At 44.5% G+C, this 19,902-nt stretch overlaps 1 protein-coding gene across 1 annotated transcript; it reads right to left on the bottom strand.

Annotated features, from left to right (window-relative positions):
* Positions 1–2,265: 2,265 nt before the first annotated feature.
* UBR7 (ubiquitin protein ligase E3 component n-recognin 7) lies at positions 2,266–19,798 on the bottom strand. Its single transcript, XM_059373856.1, has 11 exons — positions 19,580–19,798; positions 17,663–17,796; positions 17,185–17,245; positions 15,816–15,911; positions 12,722–12,775; positions 12,398–12,503; positions 10,518–10,726; positions 10,210–10,359; positions 9,523–9,685; positions 7,662–7,723; positions 2,266–3,458 (listed from the first exon to the last, which is right to left on the bottom strand). The coding sequence occupies exons 1-11, from the start codon at positions 19,727–19,729 to the stop codon at positions 3,366–3,368; spliced, it is 1,278 nt and encodes a 425-aa protein (XP_059229839.1). The 5' UTR covers positions 19,730–19,798; the 3' UTR covers positions 2,266–3,365.
* Between the last annotated feature and the right edge of the window lie 104 nt (positions 19,799–19,902).

Below are 19,902 nucleotides of genomic sequence, written 5' to 3'. Positions count from 1 at the left end.
CGTGGCTCCATGTCTGGATCACTGAATCTTTCTCTTCTCTTTGCCTTCCATGGTGTTGACCCCTCCAAAGGCTGACCCTTCCAGGATTCACAAGATAAGGCCAGCAGCTGGGAGCGGTGGGGTTAGTGCCCCTCAAATCACGTGGCAGCGAAGGGGCAGGGCAGAGAGCGAACTGAAAGTTGGGGCACTGCCCCCAGCAGCACGGAGACGGGGGAACCCAGTGGTCAAGATCGGCACGGGGCGCCTGCGAGAACCAGCCGTGGGGGAGGAGCTCCTGTCCTGACAGAAGGGGAGGCTGGGTGATTTCTCAGGTCCCTTCCGACCGAGGGATCCTGTGATTATAAGCAGGGGACACACACGATCTGACGCCCAGTGGTTCGGCGGGGCAAGAAGGGTACATCTGGCTTTGACCCAGTGCCAAGTGCTACGTGCCTCCTCAGGCCAAGCCTTGCCTCCAGCAGCCACTTCAAGGCGACCTGAATGGGAGACGCCCTCACGGGCCTCTGGGAACTGGGTTGGCTCCTCGTACTTCCCACGTTCCCGGGACCACACTCTTCTTCACTGGGGAGCAGAAATAGGTCACCGCCAAGGTCCTTCTGTCCTTGGATTGCTGTCAATTTCCTCCGGCCCCAGTAGGGTCCTTTCGTCCAGGAGCTGGGGGAGCTGCCGCTTTCTGGGCACTTCGGATTATGTAACCCTGAGTTTGCAGACCCATGAGCAGCTTCGGGGCCATGGACAGCATTCCATTCACCTGAGCTCAGCTCACCAGGCTGATGACAAATCTGGATAATTCCCACGGTGGCAAGAGCTGGCATGAGGCCAAAGATGGGCTTCTGCATTGGCTTTTGGGTTTGTTTTCATGTTTACCTTGAAATGAGAGCTACAGCACGGGCAGACCTCAACATATGACTATGGGCTCCTGGCCTCTCTCCTTCCACACGGAGCAGTCCCTGAACACACTGCCTGCGGTCACAACCCAAGCCTGCGGTCACAACCCAAGCCCTTTCCTTCGTCCCCCCCACTCATTGAGGCCCCAACAGGAATCAGGGACACCCCTCATAGGAGGGGTTCTAAAGCCAGCGGGGGCCCCTGCTGGCAGACCTCAGCTCAGGCCACATCTCCTAGAAGAGCAGGAAAGAAATTTCCCAGTCCCTCCACTTGAGCAGGACACCAGCCAGGGCAGGAAGGGCTGCTAGATTCACACTCCGTTCATATCCCTTATAACCGCAGGGGAGGGCAGCGCTGTGCACATTTAAATAGGACTAAGAACCACCTATAACGCCATTATTTTGTTGAACCGGTTTTATTTAAATTTTACAGAAACCTGATTGAAGTATGTCATTGTAAGTCCAGTTAACAATTCTACAAAAAACGCACATACGATGCCAGAGTTCCTTAAAAGCAATACCATATTCTTGTCTTGCATAAAACATGCATTTATGTCAACTGCCACACGTTGGCCAAAATTCGTCTCCACAAGAAGAGACAGTCCGTCGCGGTCAGTATGAAAACTAGTTGTGAACATAGGTTTAAAAAAAGAGGTTTTCTGGTTAATGTAAAAGAAGGGTCAGTACCTTTCTGGAGGAGCCCTTCAGCCCCGGGAGGAGTGTACTTTGTGCCGGCTGGGAACATGTGGCCTCCGTGGCGGTCCTGGGTGGCCAGGAACCTCGTGGCCAACAAGCCGACGCCCGGAGGCGGAGACCCTGCGGGCCATTGCAGCGTCCAGGCACGAGCCTGCATGGAACAGGTGCAAGTCCTCAGACTCAGATGAGGGTCCCCAGCTGTCCGCCATCTCAGATGCCCCAAACCTGGCAACCTAGCCTCTCTACAAGACCAGTGCAGGGCACACAAGCATGTCCTGTGGCCACAGGCTCCCCGAGCTCCACACACCACTCCTCATGGGGATCTGGAATTAGGAGTCTTGATGCAGAAAACCAGGGGTTGGACCGTTGCTTTGAGGCCCCAATGTTCTCTAGGCCGAGTTCATCTCATCCAGGGCCTGGTATTGGCCATGGCTGGACACACAGAAGGAAATCAATGCTCCCTTGTGGCCCCGAAGCCTCTGAGGCTTAAAGTCACATACCTTAGAGTGTGTCATCTCTTGTCAGCAGAGACCACGTCACTCCCGAGGGAGTTTATCAAAGGTGTTTTCCACATGGACTCAGGGCCATAAAGCACTTTCATACCAACCAAAAGGACTTCCCCTCAAATATGGGGTTTTATACAACCATCCAGAAGGTTCTTCAAAAGAAGATCTCATGGTCATTAGAGAACCAGCTATGGACGTTAACTTTTATTTACATAAAGCTCATCATTCGTGCAGCCTAGGGCCTAGTTGGGAATCTCTCACACACTGTCCGCCTCTTCCGAAACAGGACACTCACTGCCCTGCTCGCTACAAGGAAGCTAAACCAGTATCTTTTTTTCTTCAACACAGATTTTAAGGGAAAAATAATAATTTACTGGGATTCTAAGAACATTTCCATAACAGAACAATATCAAAATAGGTCCGTTTTTACTATACGCTTATGAATATCCCTGATAATATAAAGAAATCCAGAGGACTCTGTAAACCACCAAGATTTCACAGGGTAGTACCCGGTCTGTTTTCTAGGCAGCAGAAAAGGGACTAGTACACTGGCAAGTTTTCTCCAGGAAGCCCTGTGAGCACTACAGTATGGAAATGCTAATATTCTAGTGCCAAGAGAACTATGAATGAAATTTTCACTTGAAATTTATTAGTAAAAATCGTAACAAATGTTGGCTTCCTCGATCCTGACCTCAGCCAACCTCCCTGCCTGCGACAACATCCAGCCCAGAAAACCATCGGCCCTCAGCCCCACTGAAGGTTGGGCCCGGGTGAGCAAGTTTCAAGACGCCTCTTTGCGGTGAGCACACCGGAGCAAGCACGGATGTGGGAAAGGAGACCAGGCCTGAGGAAGCGCTGACCCAAGGCACCACAATCAGAGGGGTGAGGGACCTAGCGGGGTTCTGGCAGACAGGAAGAAGGCTCCTGCTGTGCCCTGCAGAGCAGGTCCCTGGAGACAACAGCTTTGCGGCAGGGGAGATACGTTCAGGAGTTAAAGAAAATATCATTAGCAAAGAAACCAGTTTACTCTCTCAAAACCAAATCAAACTTCTTAAAACTCAGAAGCAAATAACCTGGGGGTTACTCGGTGGTCCAGCAGTGTGCGCGCCGAGCTGCGCTGGGCAGGGGCGGAGGGGGCCGGCCAGGCGATCGGCACCCACGCTGTGGCTACTGTGGTTAGGGAGGGAAGAGAGCGCGAGGCCGGGACAGGACCAGGTGTGAGATGCGCCTCTTTTATTCCGGGCACCATTAAGCGGCCTCCGTGGCGGCCTCCGCTCTAGCTACAGTAGTACTGCATGCCGTCCACTCGTCTCCTCTTCTTGGACTGGAATTCTTCGAAGAACTGCTGGATGTCTTCCCTCTTGACCACCTGTTGAGGAAAAACACAGCTTAGGAAGGGGCTGTGCATTCTGGAAGGGCAGTAACCAATCCCAGTATTCACAGGCGAAAGATCCTGCTGCTAAGAATGCTTTTAATGTGGAATTGATTCCACGGGCCCCATCTCAGAGGCATGGGCCTGGTCAAGGTCACACAGCTAAGAAGAAGAGCAGGACAAGTCCCTACCCGGGGTTCATCACACGGAATGAGGGAAAAGCTGCACCTATCTCACAGTGCCACTCGAGGAGCAGATCAGGTTCAATGCCTGTGAAACACAGCCCGGCACAGAGTAAGTTCTTTTTTTTTTTTTTTTAAAGATTTTATTTAGTAGGCAGAGAAGCAGTCAGAGAAAGAGGGGGAAGCAGGCTCCCTGCTCAGCAGAGAGCCCAACGTGGGCTCGATCCCAAGACCCTGAGATTACAACCTGAGCCGAAAGCAGAGGCTTTAACCCACTGAGCTACCCAGGTGTCCCAAGTTCTTAATAAACTGTAGCTGCCGGTGCCTGGGTGGCTCAGTTGTTAAGCATCTGCCTTTGGCTCAGGTCATGATCCCAGAGTCCTGGGATCGAGCCCCCGCACTGGGTTCCCTGCTCAGAGGGGAGCCCGCCTTGGCCTCTCCCTCTGTCCCTCCCCCTGCTCGTGTTCCCTCTCTCTCTAATAAATAAAATCTTAAAAAAAACCCATTAGTTGAAAAGAAACTGGCAGAGTCAGCACACAACTGAGCACCCCGGAGGTCTCCCAAGACCACCGCCTTCTCTCAGTTTCTTGGGAATGTCCTTGGAGCTCCGTGTGAGTACCCAAAGAAAACAAAGTCTGTTTTGCTTTGAGATTTGTATTTTCTTCTTTACTGGAAAAAACTCTGCCCTCTCCATGAGTCCAAAGTCAGAAACGTTTGCTACATCAAAAGAGTAATTGACCAAAAATAAAGAAGCACTATCTTAGGAAATAGGCTATCCGTTTCATGCAGTGAGAAATTCGTCTTCCATTTCACTGGAAAAAGGATTATTAGAGCATCATACAAAGGTGTTTATGATATTAGCAAAATAAAATATTAGAAATAAGAAAATAAGGCAAAGGAACAATATGGTGAAAAGGAAAGTGGGACAACCCAAGAATGTCTAGCCAGCTGCTCTGACCTCCGGCTGCTCTGACCTAACTGCCACCCGAAGTCCATCAAAACAGATAGGTTTGGGAATTTAGTTTAGTTTAGTTTTTTTTTTTTTTTTAGATTTTATTTATTACTTGACAGAGAGAGATCACAAGTAGGCAGAGTGGGGGTGGTGCTGAGCAGAGTCTGATGCAGGACTCAATCCCAGGATTCTGGGATCATGACCTGAGGGAAAGCAGAGGCTTCACCCACTGAGTCACCCAGGCACCCCAGGTAACATATTCTTACTACTATGAAAGAATGAAGGTGAGGCAGGAAGAGGGAGAGAAAGAGAAAAAGCAAGCCGGGGGATGCAGGTGAGCATGCGGCAGAGAGGGGAAAAGGTAAGAAAATGGACAAATATTTGCACATGAAGTGAGACTCTCCCCCTTACTCCCCAAGGTAGGCGCTGCAAACATCCACAGACAGCCATGCCAACTTGATGCCTTCCTTGGGGTAAGATAAGATATTTATTAATCCTCTAAGTGGAAGAACAACACAGACCAGTAACTGATATGCCAGCTTCACAAGCACCAAGGCTGAGACAGCTGGTCACCCAGCAAAGAATCAGAGCCCCTAACAGATGCAGGCTCCAGGTGGCCGACCCACTCGAGATGCTGAAGTTCAAAGCTCTACTCTATGTGCTAAATGGCTTGGAACTTCACAATTATAAAATGCTAACATACAGGACACTTGGAAATTCCAGTTTGAAGGAACTGTCCCTACACCGGATCACCAACACTAAATACCGAAAGGCAATAAAAGAAAAGCAATTTTCCTTCAATAAGGTTGGGAGAGGTGACTTAAAAGCATGAAAATTAGAGTGCGCAATTTTAAGCTTCTAGACCCTCAAATGGTCACAGCCAACATGCAGAGTAGAAATGTTGAAGAATAGGGACGCCTGGGTGGCTCAGTTGGTTGGACGACTGCCTTCGGCTCAGGTCATGATCCCAGAGTCCCGGGATCGAGTCCCGCATCACGCTCCCAGCTCCACGGGGAGTCTGCTTCTCCCTCTGACCTTCTCCTCGCTCATGTTCTCTTTCACGGTCTCTCTCTCAAATAAATAAATAAAATCTTTAAAAAAAAAAAAAAGAAATGTTGAAGAATAAATACTGGGGATCAATCATAAATCATTTCACCGATTTGTCTCAGACATTTTGTAGTTTCTAAGGATTCTTTCTTTTATAGTCAAACACAAACATAAAATAAAAGGCAGTCCCTCATCTGAGAACATCTACAACTTATCAGGACAAATACAGCCAAAGCAGAGGAACCTTACTGCAGCTTAAGGTTCTTATTTGTTTTTGTAAAGGTCTAGTTACCCATGTCATGGAACAAACAATTAAAAAATATATTGTCCTCTTAAATCATCACATCAGATACAAAAAAAATTATCATAGACTCATAAAAAGCAGCTCTAGTGATGACAAAGATCCATATACTGAAGACACAGAAGAAAACCTTGAATAAAATTGCTTGTCCTTTCTTTTATGTGATTTCAAGCGTGTGTAGTAAAATCAATAAAGGGCCTTGTGACCACAAACTGCATAAAGCAGAAGGTACAAGAAAAGAGTCAAGAACACACATGCTGGGGCACCTGGGTGGCTCAGTGGGTTAAAGCCTCTGCCTGCGGCTCAGGTCATGATCCCAGGGTCCTGGGATCGAGGCCCACATCAGGCTCGCTGCTCCATGGGGAGCCTGCTTCCTCCTCTCTCTCTGCCTGCCTCTCTGCCTACTTGTGATCTCTGTCAAATAAATAAATCTTTAAAAACAAAAAACAAAAAAACACACATGCTCTGACACATATAAAAGACCTGAAATGCCCACGAATACTGCAGAGGTTAAGACACCTGAAACCAATATAAAATTGCTAACTACACTTCAGTAAAAAAACAGTGCCAAGGTTGAAAGTTACACCTGTGAACATTCTTAGTTTTTGTTTTTATTTTTTTAAGCAGGCTCCTCGCCCAGCATGGAGCCCAACATGGAGCCCAAAGTGGGGGCTGAACTCATGACGCCGACATTAAGACCTGCACCAAGATCAAGTCAGATGCTTAACTGACCGAGGCACCCAGGCGTCCCGTGAACATTCTTAGGTCTAGCGAGAGAACTAGAGGAACAGGAATGACTGCAGTTCAAGTACTGCCAAGAAGCGGGAAGCTGAGAATGAGCAACATTCTCTAAAAAAATAAGATGCCTACTAAATAGAAAACTCTTAATTTCTGACTTTACAACTCATTATGGAGAAAGGCAGCGCTGGGACCCTGTCCAGATCTGCAGGCAGCTCCAAGCTCTTGCCACATTTATGAGCGACGAGAAAGTGGCTTCAAGGAGGCCAGCAAAGACTCCTTCCAAGGGACCAAGTGTCAGCACACTTCCCCGGCAGCCGACAGACACACCTGACTTGATTTCTGTGTCTGCGCACAGCAGAGCAAACCGTCCAAAAGGACAAAAGAAAAGTTAAATTTTGTTTCTATCTGCCTGTGGAGGCCAGAAAAGTATTTCAGAAGAACATTCTGTCACAAATGTATGAATAGTAAAAAGCTAGGAAGTCCTTGTACATTCACCTGCAAGACTGTTTTGAGGATCCCACATTTTAGAATCAGTGTCACCCTTAAAAGCATACAGACTCTCTCATGAGCAAGAAAAATGTTTTAGCCCCAATTGTGAAGGTCTTTTATTCTAAACTATAAAATCAAAAAATCCAAGAAGAGGGGTCTGGCATTAATTTTTCCTTGCCTGGTCATTTTTCCTTCCTCCTCCAAGGATGTCTGCTTGAAGGTCAGGATGGGCAGAATCAGGATGGCTCATGTCCTGGCCTTCTCTGGCCACACGAACTCTCTCCAGACCCTGTACGGCCGCTCCGCTCCTAATTCCCAACAGCCCAGGGCTGGGAAGGACTCCCACCATGGCCAGGCCCTGCTTTCCCCACCTCTCACTGATTTCCCAAGTTTCCAGTTTGACATACATGGTCATTTCTTCCTCCAAGAAAATAAACAGTTTATTCAGAACATACAGGGCCATGATTAAAGTTCTTTAACTCACATACCGTGCCTTCATCAGCAAATCTCTTGAGATAGTCTTTAAGTTCGGTCTTCAAGTCATTGTATTCTAAATCAAAACAACAAAAGAGGTAGTAAACATGAGACACATCATGTGCTTTTAGAAACAAAGTACTTCTTTCTCACTAAAATTTGAGAATGTTAATAGTTTAAATTTTTCTCTAAGTGAAACGTGCATTGAAACTTGCTCCTATGGGCCGCCTGGGTGCACAGTTGGTTGAGCTTCTGACTCTTGGTTTCGGCTCAAGTCGTGATCTCTGGGTCATGCGATCGAGCCCCACATTGGGCTCTGCGCTCAGCTCAGAGTCCGCTTGAGATTCTCTCTCCCTCTGCCCCTCTTGCTCATGTTCTCTCTCTAAATAAATAAGTAAATAAATAAATAAATAAGAAATAAATTTCTCCTGAGTTTTTTCATTTTGATATCAAGGACCCTACTTCTTTAAAAAACAAACCAACCAACAACAACAAAAACAAAAACAAAAACCTCAGGACCAAAAAGATTAAGTTATTTTTTAAATTTTTAAAAGATTACTTATTTATTTTGAGAGAGAAAGAGAATACAAGCAGGGTGAGGGGCAGAGGGAGAAGCAGACTCCCCCGCTGAGCAGGGAGCGGGATGCAGGGCTCGATTCTGGAACTCCAGGATCATGACCTGGGCCAAGGGGAGACTCTTAACCCACTGAGCCACCCAGGTGCCCCAGCTAAGATTTTTTTTTTAAAGATTTTATTTACTTCACAGAGAGAGACACACACACACACAGAGAGAGGACACAACCAGCAGGAGTGGAAGAGGGAGAAGCAGGCTTTCCGCCAAGCAGGGAGTCCGATGTGGGGCTTGATCCCAGGACCCTGAGATCATGACCTGAGCTAAAAGGCAGACACTGAACAACTGAGTCACCAGACACCCTGTCAGCTAAGAATTTTTTAAAGGGCTTCCTATGGGGTACCTGGATGGCTCAGGGGGTTAAGCCTCTGCCTTTGGCTCAGGTCATGATCCCAGGATCCTGGGATCGAGCCCCACACTGGGCTCTCTGCTCAGCAGGGAGCCTGCTTCCCTTTCTCTCTCTCTGCCTGCCCCTCTGTCTACTTGTAATGTCTGTCAAATAAATAAATAAAATCTTTTAAAAAATATAAACAAACAAATAAATAAATGGCTTCCTATATCTCTGGAATCCTAGTAGTTGAAATAATCTTGGTCTTGTCAAACTTTACGTTTTAAGACTTATTCACTCACTTAATAGTTTCTGTTATGTATGAGGCCCCCCCCAAGGGCCACAGAAATCTTTCAGATGCAGCCTCCATCCTTGAAAAGCTTTTAGTCTACCAGAGGCAAAGGAAATTCATCAAACAGTTAAAAACGAAAGACAGAAATGATGACTGCCTCTGAAGGGGTGGTACCCGAGCAGACACCAGGATGGAAATGACCAAGATCAGCTGGGCACACTGGGGGACCATCTGTAAAGGTCTGCCAGCAAGGGCTGGGATATTTCCCCCTCTGGTGGCTTCCTGGAGGACGGGTAATGTTCAATGCAAACCGTTTCAGTGGATGGAGAAAGATACTGATTTTCTATTATTCCTTACTCATACATCTACCATGAATCAAAAAAGCACACGTTAAGGGTTCTCAAGCACCTATCGCTTCTAGCACGTAATTCTGACAGTGGTAACAACCGCTGCATACCCAGCAACGCTACAATCAGGCAAGTGTAATTGAAGGCTACTTTATAATTCCAATTTCAAACCTTGTTTGTATTAGGTGAAAACAACAATTAAGTGCTCACTAAACATATTTTAAGAGTTAAGGAAACCTTAATGAGCTTTGTGAATTTTTGTTCAAACAGCATTTACCACAAATGAGTTCCACTTGCTGGACTCTGTCCATGCTGTTAAGGGTGTCCATTAAAGGGTCCCTCCTGTCAGCTGCCTGGTCGACCTTGCCCTTGTTTTCATAAGCCAGAACTGTGTCATATTCATCTGTCAGGAACAGGACATCTAGCTCGCCATACATTTTCTTCAAAAAATAAAACCAGTTTCCCATTAGAACTGTATGTTATTCTCAGAAAGTCAACTTCAGGAGAATCACTACAAATGTATTTAATGTTTTCAGGTTAACTGCCAGAAAACCTGAGCCTTTAGTACAGAAATGCTTGAGTGATTTATTCTTCCTGCCCAAATCTCTCTCAGGAATCTCCCAACTTCCCAGTAGGTGTTGTGGGGTCTTTATTTAAAAACGACGGACTTAACGTAACTTTCATGGGTATTTTTATTTCCAAGCAAATTCTACGATATAAAAAAGAGAAGAACTTCTATTTTCTACTGAAATGAAGATAAGTGAATAAAAAGTCCTACATAATTCCTAATTTCTCCCACAAGCAGTCAGACAACAAGTAGCATTACATACATTTGTTTAATATAAAATATTTCAGAGTTCTCTACAGTCCTAGCAACAGTTTCATAAATATATTTTCCAGATGGCCCTATTTGTGGCATCGGTCCATAACAAACACGGTAACATAACGGTGACCCCGAACTCACCATGCAGTCTTTGCAGGTACATAACTTGCTGCGCCAGTTGACGGGCCAATAGGTGGCAGTGTCCTTCTTTACAAAGCGCTTAGCATTAAGCTCTTGAAGTCTGCAGCCAGACTGTGATTCTGAGTTGAGATGCTGATTCTTAAACCCTGTCTGAAATGAAATGAAATTCTGAAATGTGTTTTTTACACTATCACAGTTTCCAGAGCTTAGGCTATAGAGAGGAATTTCTTTAGGCATGAAATCCTACGGAGCTTCCAGAATTAATGCTTCCGCTTTATTTCTTTTATGTCTCAGACTTCCTATGTTACCTGAAGATCAGATTCAGAACTAGAGCTGGCACATGGTTCATTAGTCTGCTCTGCTTTGACTTCCTGGACTGCATCCTTTCCATGTTCTGGAACATCCTCTCTGAGGCTACTATCTTGATGATCTCCATTTTCGGGTTTGATGACTTCCTGATCACCTGTTCCATCAACATTCAGCACCAACCCGTCATCCTCTGTGGACACTTTGGTGACTGCGGGTTCAGTGCAAAGAAACACACACACATATCCATATTATTATTAAACAGTGAAATCACTTAGTCTGATCATAAAAAATTTCAGAATCTGGAAAAAGAGAGTCAACTTTATTCTCTGGAATAAAGAGAAAGGAATCATCAACTCTTTTTTAGGTTATGTCTACCTAATCCAGAGTTCAAGTAATTGAACGGTTCATTTAAAAATGTCAGTCACAGGACGCTGGATGGCTCAGTCTGACTTTGGCTCAGGTCATGATCCCAGGGTCCTGGGACTGAGTCCCACATCGGGGAGCTTCTTACTCAGCGGGAAGCCTGCTTCTCTCTCTTCCTGCCACTCTCCCTGCTTGTGCTCTCTCTCTTTCTCTGACAAATAAAATCTTAAAAAAAAAAAAAGTCAATCACAGGGCACCTAACCGGCTCAGCCAGAAGAACATGCAATCGATCTTATGGTCATGAGTTCAAGCCCCACACTGAGTGCAGAGATTAGTTAAATAAATACATCTTTGGGACACCTGGGTGGTTTACTGGTTAGGTGTCTGCCTTCGGCTCAGGTCATGATCCGAAGGTCCTGGACTGAGCCCCACACTGGGCTCCCTGCTCGGCAGGAAGCCTGCTTCTCCCTCTCCTCCTGCTCATGCTCTCTTGCTATGTCTGTTGAAATCTTGGTTTCTCTCTCGCAAATAAATAAATAAACCTTTAAAAATAAACAAAAATTAAAAATTAAAACGTCAGTCACTGGAGTGCCTGGGTGGCTCAGCGGGTTAAAGCCTCTGCCTCCGGCTCAGGTCGTGATCCCAGGGTCCTGGAATGGAGCCCTACATCAGGCTCCTTGCTCAGCAGGGAGCCTGCTTCTCCCTCTGCCTGCCACTGCCCCCTGCTTTTACTCTCTCTCTCTCTTTCTCTGATAAATGAATAAATAAAATCTTAAAAAAAAAAAAAAAGAACTTTGAGACAAATCAAAAGAGTAGGGTTAGATTTTAGGTATGGCTATGCTGTTTGTGGTTCATATGGTAAAATGTTCCCTAAAGGTGAGAAGGATAAGACATTATGAGGTCAGAGCAGCAAACACTATGAGTAACTGCCACTCTAAAAATAAATTAATTAATACATTTGCATTATCAGTAAAATAAAATACCTAATGCCTCAAGACCATTCATTGTTGATTAGCTGTTTCAGGCCAATTTCTATAGTATATACATAATACAATATAATATAAGCACTGGGTAGCGAATTACACCCCACACCTCCCAACCAATAGCATGTCTTCCATTTAAGAACAATTTATTTTGGTTCTATTTATTTTTCAAAGTCCCATTCAAAAACTTCCTCTTCCATTTTCCCGGATTCTGGTCTCCTCCAACTTAAAAACAGTTGCTAAAAGACCCTTGACCATAGGAAACAGCCTGAGGGTTGCTGGAGGGGAGGGGGTGGGGGATGGGGAACTGGGTGCCGGGCATGAAAGAGGGCACAGAATGGAATGAGCACTGGGTGTTATATAAGGCTGATGAATCCCTGACCTCTACCTCTGAAACTAATAATACACTGTAAGTTAATGAATTGAATTTAAATTTAGAAAAAAAACCAAAACAGTTGCTAAAAATTCTGGATTGAACACAGAAATGCCACGAGCCCGGGTTTGGGGCACCCCGATACCACAGAGACACGTACCCGCCAGCTGCGCAGCGTAAGCCCACAGGAAGGAGCAGCGCTTCATACAAGCCTGGCACACCATCTCCTGGAAGTCTCCGCTCTCGGGGGGGACGGCACCGAGATGCTGTGAATACGAGAAACCGAGGATTTTGCTTGTGGTCTCCAAGCTGCCCCAAATCCTCGTTATGTAATGAAGAAATACCACAATACAGCACCGATCCTATCTTCATAGTTTATTTTTAGAAGAGTAATCATAAGGTAAAAGATAACGCCATTCAAAAAGAAAGGCTCTTTTCTCTTTTTGTGAAGACGAGGGCTTTAAAAGGTCAAAGCTTTCCTTACCCTCCCGTGGAACCAGTCTTCGCAGACCACACACTGGATCATCTCATCCGGAATCTAACGTGGAAAGCAGTTCGCATGTTAATGAGTACAGTGAATTCTGGGACACAGAAGTCAATCTGGCAAACAGTAGAAGCAGATACTAAATGATTCTCTGGCGATTCTGTGAGACTGCTCTCAAGGGGACAGGGAGAAGGAGCGGGTCATGGGGCCAGAGAAGCTCACTCTCCAGGAACTGCTTTGCAGAAGGAGCACAATGAGGTGAGCACTTTGGAAGCAACCATCCAAAATTCACTTGGGGGGGGGGCGCCTGGGTGGCTCAGTGGGTTAAGCCTCTGCCTTCGACTAAGGCCATGATCCCTGGGTCCTAGGATCGAGCCCAGTATTGGGCTCTCCGCTCCGCAGGGAGCCTGCTTCCCTTCCTCTCTCTGCCTGCCTCTCTGCCTACTTATGATCTCTGTCTGCCAAATAAATAAATAAAATCTTTTAAAAAAAAATTCACTTTGGTTACTTGGCATCTTTTCATTTTATCCATAAACCAATGCCCAGGGAGGTAAGACGACTTGACCAATGCAGAATGTGGCAACCCCACATTCTTCAACCCCATCATTTTACTTAAACTGGAAAGTAAATATCATAACCAATCTTTTGATAATATGGATAGCAACAATTTCCCTAACTTGAATTAGTTAAATAATTAAGCAATTAAATTCTGGCCCTAGGAAAACAATATACCAAAGGGCACAGACTCTTTTTGGAGTGGTTTTCCTTTCATTCCCAGACTTTCATGTCTACTGATTAATACCCCAATGTTGTTCTGTCTTTTCCCTACTATAACTTCTTAAAGGGGAAAAAGTGTATGTACCTTTATACATGCCCATACATAGACCTATACACACACACACACACTATATGTGTGTGTGTGTGTGTATGTATATATATGCCTTGTTCAATTTATTCAGCATCTTATTTCTGTCTTTTAACAGTGTCATAACACTTTAACCTCATAACTTAAAATATCCAGTTTTAAGGATTTTTTTAAAATATTTTATTTATTTATTTGACAGACAGAGAGCACAAGTAGGCAGAGAGGCAGGCAGAGAGAGAGGTGGAAGCAGCTCCCCGCCAAGCAGAGAGCCCGATGCGGGGCTTGATCCCAGGACCCTGGGACCATGACCTGAGTCAAAGGCAGAGGCTTTAACCCACTGAGCCACCCAGGCGCCCCTAAGGATTTTTTTTTTTAAAGATTTATTTATTTGACAGAGAGAGACATAGCAAGAGTGGGAACAAGCAGGAGGAGTGGGAGAGGGAGAAGCAGGCTTCCCACTGAGCAGGGAGCCCAATGTGGGACTCAATCCCAGAACCCTGAGACCATGACCTGAGCCGAAGGCAGCCACCCAACAACTGAGCCACCCAGGCGCCCCAGTTTTAAGGTTTTATCTTTGTTAACTCAAAGATATCTTCAGCTTGTTCCCCTACATAATTTGGTTCAATAATTACAGTTCCAAGACAACTAGAAAGCAAGAGGGCAAAAGGCTAATTTCTCTAAACATAAAAGCACTTCTTCAAATCAGTAAATACACAAACAAAAGCCAGTCAAAATATGGGCCAAGACTATGAACAGACAATTCAGATAGGTTATTACAAATATTTAATAAGCTCATGTATGATGCATAATCTCACGCATGATCAGGGAAAGGAAATCTTTAAAAGATAATGGGGTGCTTGGGTGGCTCAGTGGGTTAACCCTCTGCCTTCGGCTCAGATCATGGTCTCAGCGTCCTGGAAACGAGCCCCACATCGGGCTTTCTGCTCAGCAGAGAGCCTGCTTCCTCCTTTCTCTCTGCCTGATCTCTCTCTCTCTGTCAAATAAATAAATAAAATCTTAAAAAAAAAAAAAAAGAGAGAGAGAGATATTGCTCTTCACCTATCAACATGGCAAAATGTAAAAAGACTGCGAATACGTAGGCCTAACAAGAGTATAGGGAAAACACACTACCATCTACTATTTGCGACTGAACTCTTTTTGCAGGAAATATAAGTATCCTATGTCTCTCACTGGTTCTCCCTCTAGGTATCCATTAATGCTCGCAGGAATACACTCAGTCATATTACTGTATAAGGATGTTCACCGCAGCTTTCTTTACAATGCCCAGAAATCACACAGCAGCAGTCTGCGACAGGACACCCAGGTCACTAACTTACAGCAGGTCACGTTATGAAGTGACCTGGGAGCAAGGTGGATTTGTGCGGTGTCATGTGGAAAGAGGCCTGTGATATACTGGTAAGTGAGAAAAGCTACACAAGTGAATGTACTGAATTTTCACTTTTGTTAAAAGGAAACTACACATTGAAACACACACCCACTTACATGGGCAGAGAAAGAGGTCTAAAAACATATCCCCCAAAAAGGTTATATCTAGGAAGTAAGAAGATGGAGTGAGGAAGAAGAAAAATTCTTTAAATTCTGTGAATATTTTTAAATAAATTTTAAACGTTTTGGGCGCCTGGGTGACTCAATGGGTTAAGCCTCTGCCTTCAGCTCAGGTCTTGATCTCAGGGTCCTGGGATCGAGCCCCGCATTGGGCTCTCTGCTCGGCAGGGAGCCTGCCTCCCCCTCTCTCTCTGTCTGCTGCTCTGCCTACTTGTGATCTCTCTGTCAAATGAATAAATAAAATCTTTTAAAAATAAAATTAATTAAAAAAATATTAAAATTTTGTATATATTGAAATCTTTAAGAGGATTCAGTCTGTATACCCCATTTCTTTTCTTTCAGGGAGGCAAGAAGTTGAAGATCATTTTTTGGACAATGTTTGGGGGAGCAGAGCAGGCAAGCAACGAGAGAGAGGAAGGAAGAAAGCGCTGGCCTTGAGAAAGTCCTGTCCAATATTTCACTCTCATGGTGTAGAGTGAGAATAGTCGAGATCTGATTGGTACCAGTTACAGCTCCAGCCCAGACTCCTAGGAAAGGATAAACCTAGAATCCACTCATAATCCCAAAATCCCCTCTTAACAGCTACGGAGATCCACACTGGACAACAGGCCGAGGAGTGAAGGCTAGAGGAATTAACCTCCAAGTAACCTCTAATTCTCTTACCTCATCCTCAGGATCAGGATAAGGTCTCTTACAAATGCAGTACAATCCAAAAAAGTTGTCATTGTATTTATTGCCGGGATTTATCTTTGCTTTGTCCTGAAAGAGATTAATTTCAATATAAAATATGGTCTAATTTTGACTATAATTTCAGGTATCATGAAAGTATAAATTATCATAAATGCCATACAAATGATCATATATACGACATATAATACATTATATTTATTATATATCATCAGTGTAATATAGTAAGGCATGATAAATAACATGAATATAATATCATAAATATCATAAATTTCCTATTGCATGAAGTCCATGCATTCAATCAACTTCTACATTAAATAACTTCCTCCCCAAAAGTTGGTCTTTAACTTTCAAAGTACCAAGAAAAAGAATTCACTCCTATTAAAAGGGTACTTTTTCCAAGACACAGAATATAAATAAAATTAATTTTTTGTACTCTCTTTGCAGTAATTGGAGGAAACCAAATATGTCAAATTTAATTATAAATGCTGGTCAAAGTTAATTATAAATATTAATGATCGACCCATGTAAATGAACACTGGCCTAGAATTTCGAAGTATTTCTTAATGCCCAGCTGTGATTGCCAAAGCTCCCAGGTTACTGGAAGGTAAAAAAGCAGGCAAGGAAATTGTCTAAAAATAACCTCGAAAGGAGGGAAATAGTAATTATAACGGAATAGTAATTATGACTAGACAGTGTAAAATCCCTTCCTTTCTACTTAGGTTTTGTTACTTCAGTAAACGTTACCGTATAATTAGCAAAAAAGCAGTGAAAAACTCCTGTGTGCATCTAGCTCACATTCAATACGAGCAGTTTTTTGTTTTTAAAGTCATACCCTTTGTTTTAAAAGCCTTAAACCATGAGCACAACCAATATAATCAAACCTGAGTTACTTTAAAGAACATTCCCACCAAAATATTTCATATTAATTACAGTCTGTAGTATAGGCTCTAAACAGGTTAGTTTTCCAACACCATAAAAAATGGAATACAGTCTAATACTGATTTGCCTATTTGCAAAGAATAAGCATAAGAACTTCCTTTTGGGGGGTGCCTGCGTGACTCAGTGGGTTAAAGCCTCTGCCTTCAGCTCAGGTCATGATCCCGGGGTCCTGGCATTGAGTCCCACATCAGGCTCTCTGCTTGGCAGGGAGCCTTCTTCCTCCTCTCTCTCTCTCTGCCTGCCTCTCTGCCTACTTGTGATCACTATCTGTCAAATAAATAAATAAAATCTTAAAAAAAAAAAAAAAGAACTTCCTTTTTGGAAAATGCATAGTTTTAATCCACTTTCGCAAATATCAGTCTCAGCTATTTTCAGTGCATTTTTAGTTACAGTGCTTACTTACAGGAAATAATTTGCATTCCAAATTTTTAAACTTGCTGTTCCCACAATCACAACGAAAGTTTCTGGAAAAAATTAGGAAAAACAGCTTTTAATTTTTCTTTTAAATCTAAGGAGTTACTCTTTAAATTAATACCACAGCCCAAAAAGTGATCTTGGTTGTTGTTCATGTATCCAATTTAAAATTTCTCCAAGCATATAACAATAAAATAAACATGTACAGAGACAAATATTTATATCACACATACACAAACAGACAAGTAAAACAATGGCAGGAGGAGGAGGACAGTTTGAGTTTATACCGTAATTATACTTTAAAAGGCCCTCTGGAAAAACTGTTCTCTCCAATTTAATTACATTAAATTACATTAAATTTGACCAGTGCACAACTACTTTAAATGGAAAAACAAGAAAAACAGTATAGGTGGGAAAGAATTCAAACACTTAAAAAGCATTCAGCACCAATGTCTAACTGTCTTTACCTTTTTGTGTATAGCTCAAATAGTTTATGACTTCCATGACATTCGTAACTGCAAGCCAGGCAAATTCCTGCTGGTTCTTCTCCCTCTGGGGTGCACGTACTACAGGCATATAGTGCTTGTCTCTTTACTGAGCCCTAAAAGACAGCCCCAAAATGGAAAGAGATAATAATTACACAAGAAAGTACCAAAACACCGTTGCATGTTTCAAATCATTATATATGTCCTATATTGGTGTTCATTTTCATACAAATTTTTCTTAAAATGATAGTTTTAAATTCCCAGCCAGATGAAAATAAGAAAAAGCTTGTCTGCACAACATTTTAACACATGAAAATATAGGAGAATATGCACGGGTTTATGTAAGCAGTATCACACTTATAATTTTGGAAAACACTTGTGATTCTGCCAAAGAGAAAATCAATGCATTAAAAGAACCCTTTGACTTTAGGAGGTGCATGCAGAAATATTTAGAGTGTCATTGTGTCTGCAACTTATTTTCAAATAATTCGGGGGAAAAAGTGTATTATATAGAAAAGAGAGACAAAACATACGTGACAAAAAATGAATACATGTAAGAGATACACAGGAGTTCGTAATATTATTCTTTCAACATACCTACAGACTTAAATTTTTTCAAAATTAAAAGCTGGGAGGAAAAACAGGCAATACTCGTCGAAATCTTGACAGTGGTTACTCTCTAGAAAGGAGGGAGACAGAAGCTTCTAGGATGCCCTTAATGTTCTATTTCTTGATCTGGGGGGCAGGGGTTAGTAGGTACATACATATGTTCACCTTTTCCCCCAACCCATAGACACGACTCGTGTGATTTTCCGCATACTTTACTAAAGTAAAAAGAAAATTTTTAGGAAGTCTGTTTTATAAAGCTAACTACATTTCTAGAAAGGCTTACACACATTTTTTTTTTTTTTAAGAGAAAAAGTTGTTTTAGTGGTGACCAAAGGTTTTAAAATAGCAGCCAACATCTGGGACTATCTGTAGATACCAGGTTAATTCAACAATCTAACCACTGAGCAGGGTAAACTCAACCGGTCCACGATGACAAGTGGTATTATGAGCTCAGTCCGCACCACATAACGGCCCCAAGTCTCTCGCCTCGTCCCCCAATTTCCACGCATCCCCCAGAGTCTGGGTAACCTCCTTCTTCCTACCAATTCTCATCCCGACTAGATTCCTTCTACCCACCTTGTTCCATTTTTGTACCTAGAAACACAGGACGCGTCACAACGCACCCCCTCAAATCCTGATTCATAACGTCTTCGAAATGCCAAATTTACCCTTCAAGCAAATCCTCTCCTTTCCTCCCCTCTTTCGCCAGGGCCACCTGCTGTCGCGGTTCCGGTCGGCTTCCGTGGGGGGCGGGGGGCGGGATGCAAATAGACACTGTACTTGCTTCGTCTGGCCAAAAAAACTACTACGAGCTCGCGCTTGTCAAGCTAAATTGTAGAGGATTAGCTGTCAAGGAACCCAGCCCAGGGGAGCTTTTTCAAATCCAGAGCTCTCTCCTTTAACTCTGCTTTGACTCTCCCCATTCGCTTCCTAAGAAACACTCTTAGGACGCGAAAAGTAAGGACAAAGATGTCGGGATCTGAGAGGTCACGGAGACGCTTTCTGAAACGCAGCCGAGGCACGGAGGAGAGACGGGAGAGGAAGGAAAGAGCAGGGGCCCCACGGCCGGAGCCTGCAGAGTCCAGAGGGACCGGACGAAGGAAGACCGAGGGAGGAGGGGGGCCCTGCTGGCTACAGGCTAAGAAGGAGGACCCACGAGGCTGAGGTTTAAGGGCAGCTGGGCCTGGGACGGGGAAGCCTACGACGAACGGCGGGAATAGGGCAAGGCGGGTCGGGAACAGGAGGTTCGGCGGGAGCCCGGGGGAGGCGAGGCCCGGGCCGCGCGCCCACCTGCGAGTAGGAGCACTTCTCGGAGTCGCTGCCGCCCAGTACGGCGCACGCCTCGTTCTCCAGCTCCTCGTCCTCCTCTAGAACGTCGACCAACGATACCACGGGCTCCAGCTCCGACTGCCGCCCGGCGGACCCCTCCGCCCCGGCCATCCTCAACTGTCAGCGGGACCGCCGCTCGGCCCGGCGGAGGCGGGAAAAGCGGCTGCGGGAGGCGTGGCCGGAGGAGGCGGAGCCCAATGCTAAGAGCCAATCCCAAAGAAGGGAAGAGAAGGAAGGAGGAGGAGCGACTCCCGACAAACGGAAGTCACGCCTCTCCCTTGGCC

The sequence above is a fragment of the Mustela nigripes genome, chromosome 13, assembly GCF_022355385.1.
Source record: "Mustela nigripes isolate SB6536 chromosome 13, MUSNIG.SB6536, whole genome shotgun sequence".
Taxonomy (NCBI): domain Eukaryota; kingdom Metazoa; phylum Chordata; class Mammalia; order Carnivora; family Mustelidae; genus Mustela; species Mustela nigripes.
The sequence above is the reverse complement of the archived record's forward strand: the minus strand, read 5'-3'. Positions and strand labels throughout refer to the sequence as shown.

Excerpts from the sequence above, each read along its gene's own strand:
- UBR7 (XM_059373856.1), bottom strand. The coding sequence starts at position 19,729 with ATGGCCGGGGCGGAGGGGTCCGCCGGGCGGCAGTCGGAGCTGGAGCCC. Across the intron at positions 10,727-12,397 it reads TTACGCTGCGCAGCTGGCGG|TCACCAAAGTGTCCACAGAG; the intron begins GTACGTGTCTCT and ends CTGAACCCGCAG. Across the intron at positions 3,459-7,661 it reads GATTTGCTGATGAAGGCACG|GTGGTCAAGAGGGAAGACAT; the intron begins GTATGTGAGTTA and ends TTTCCTCAACAG.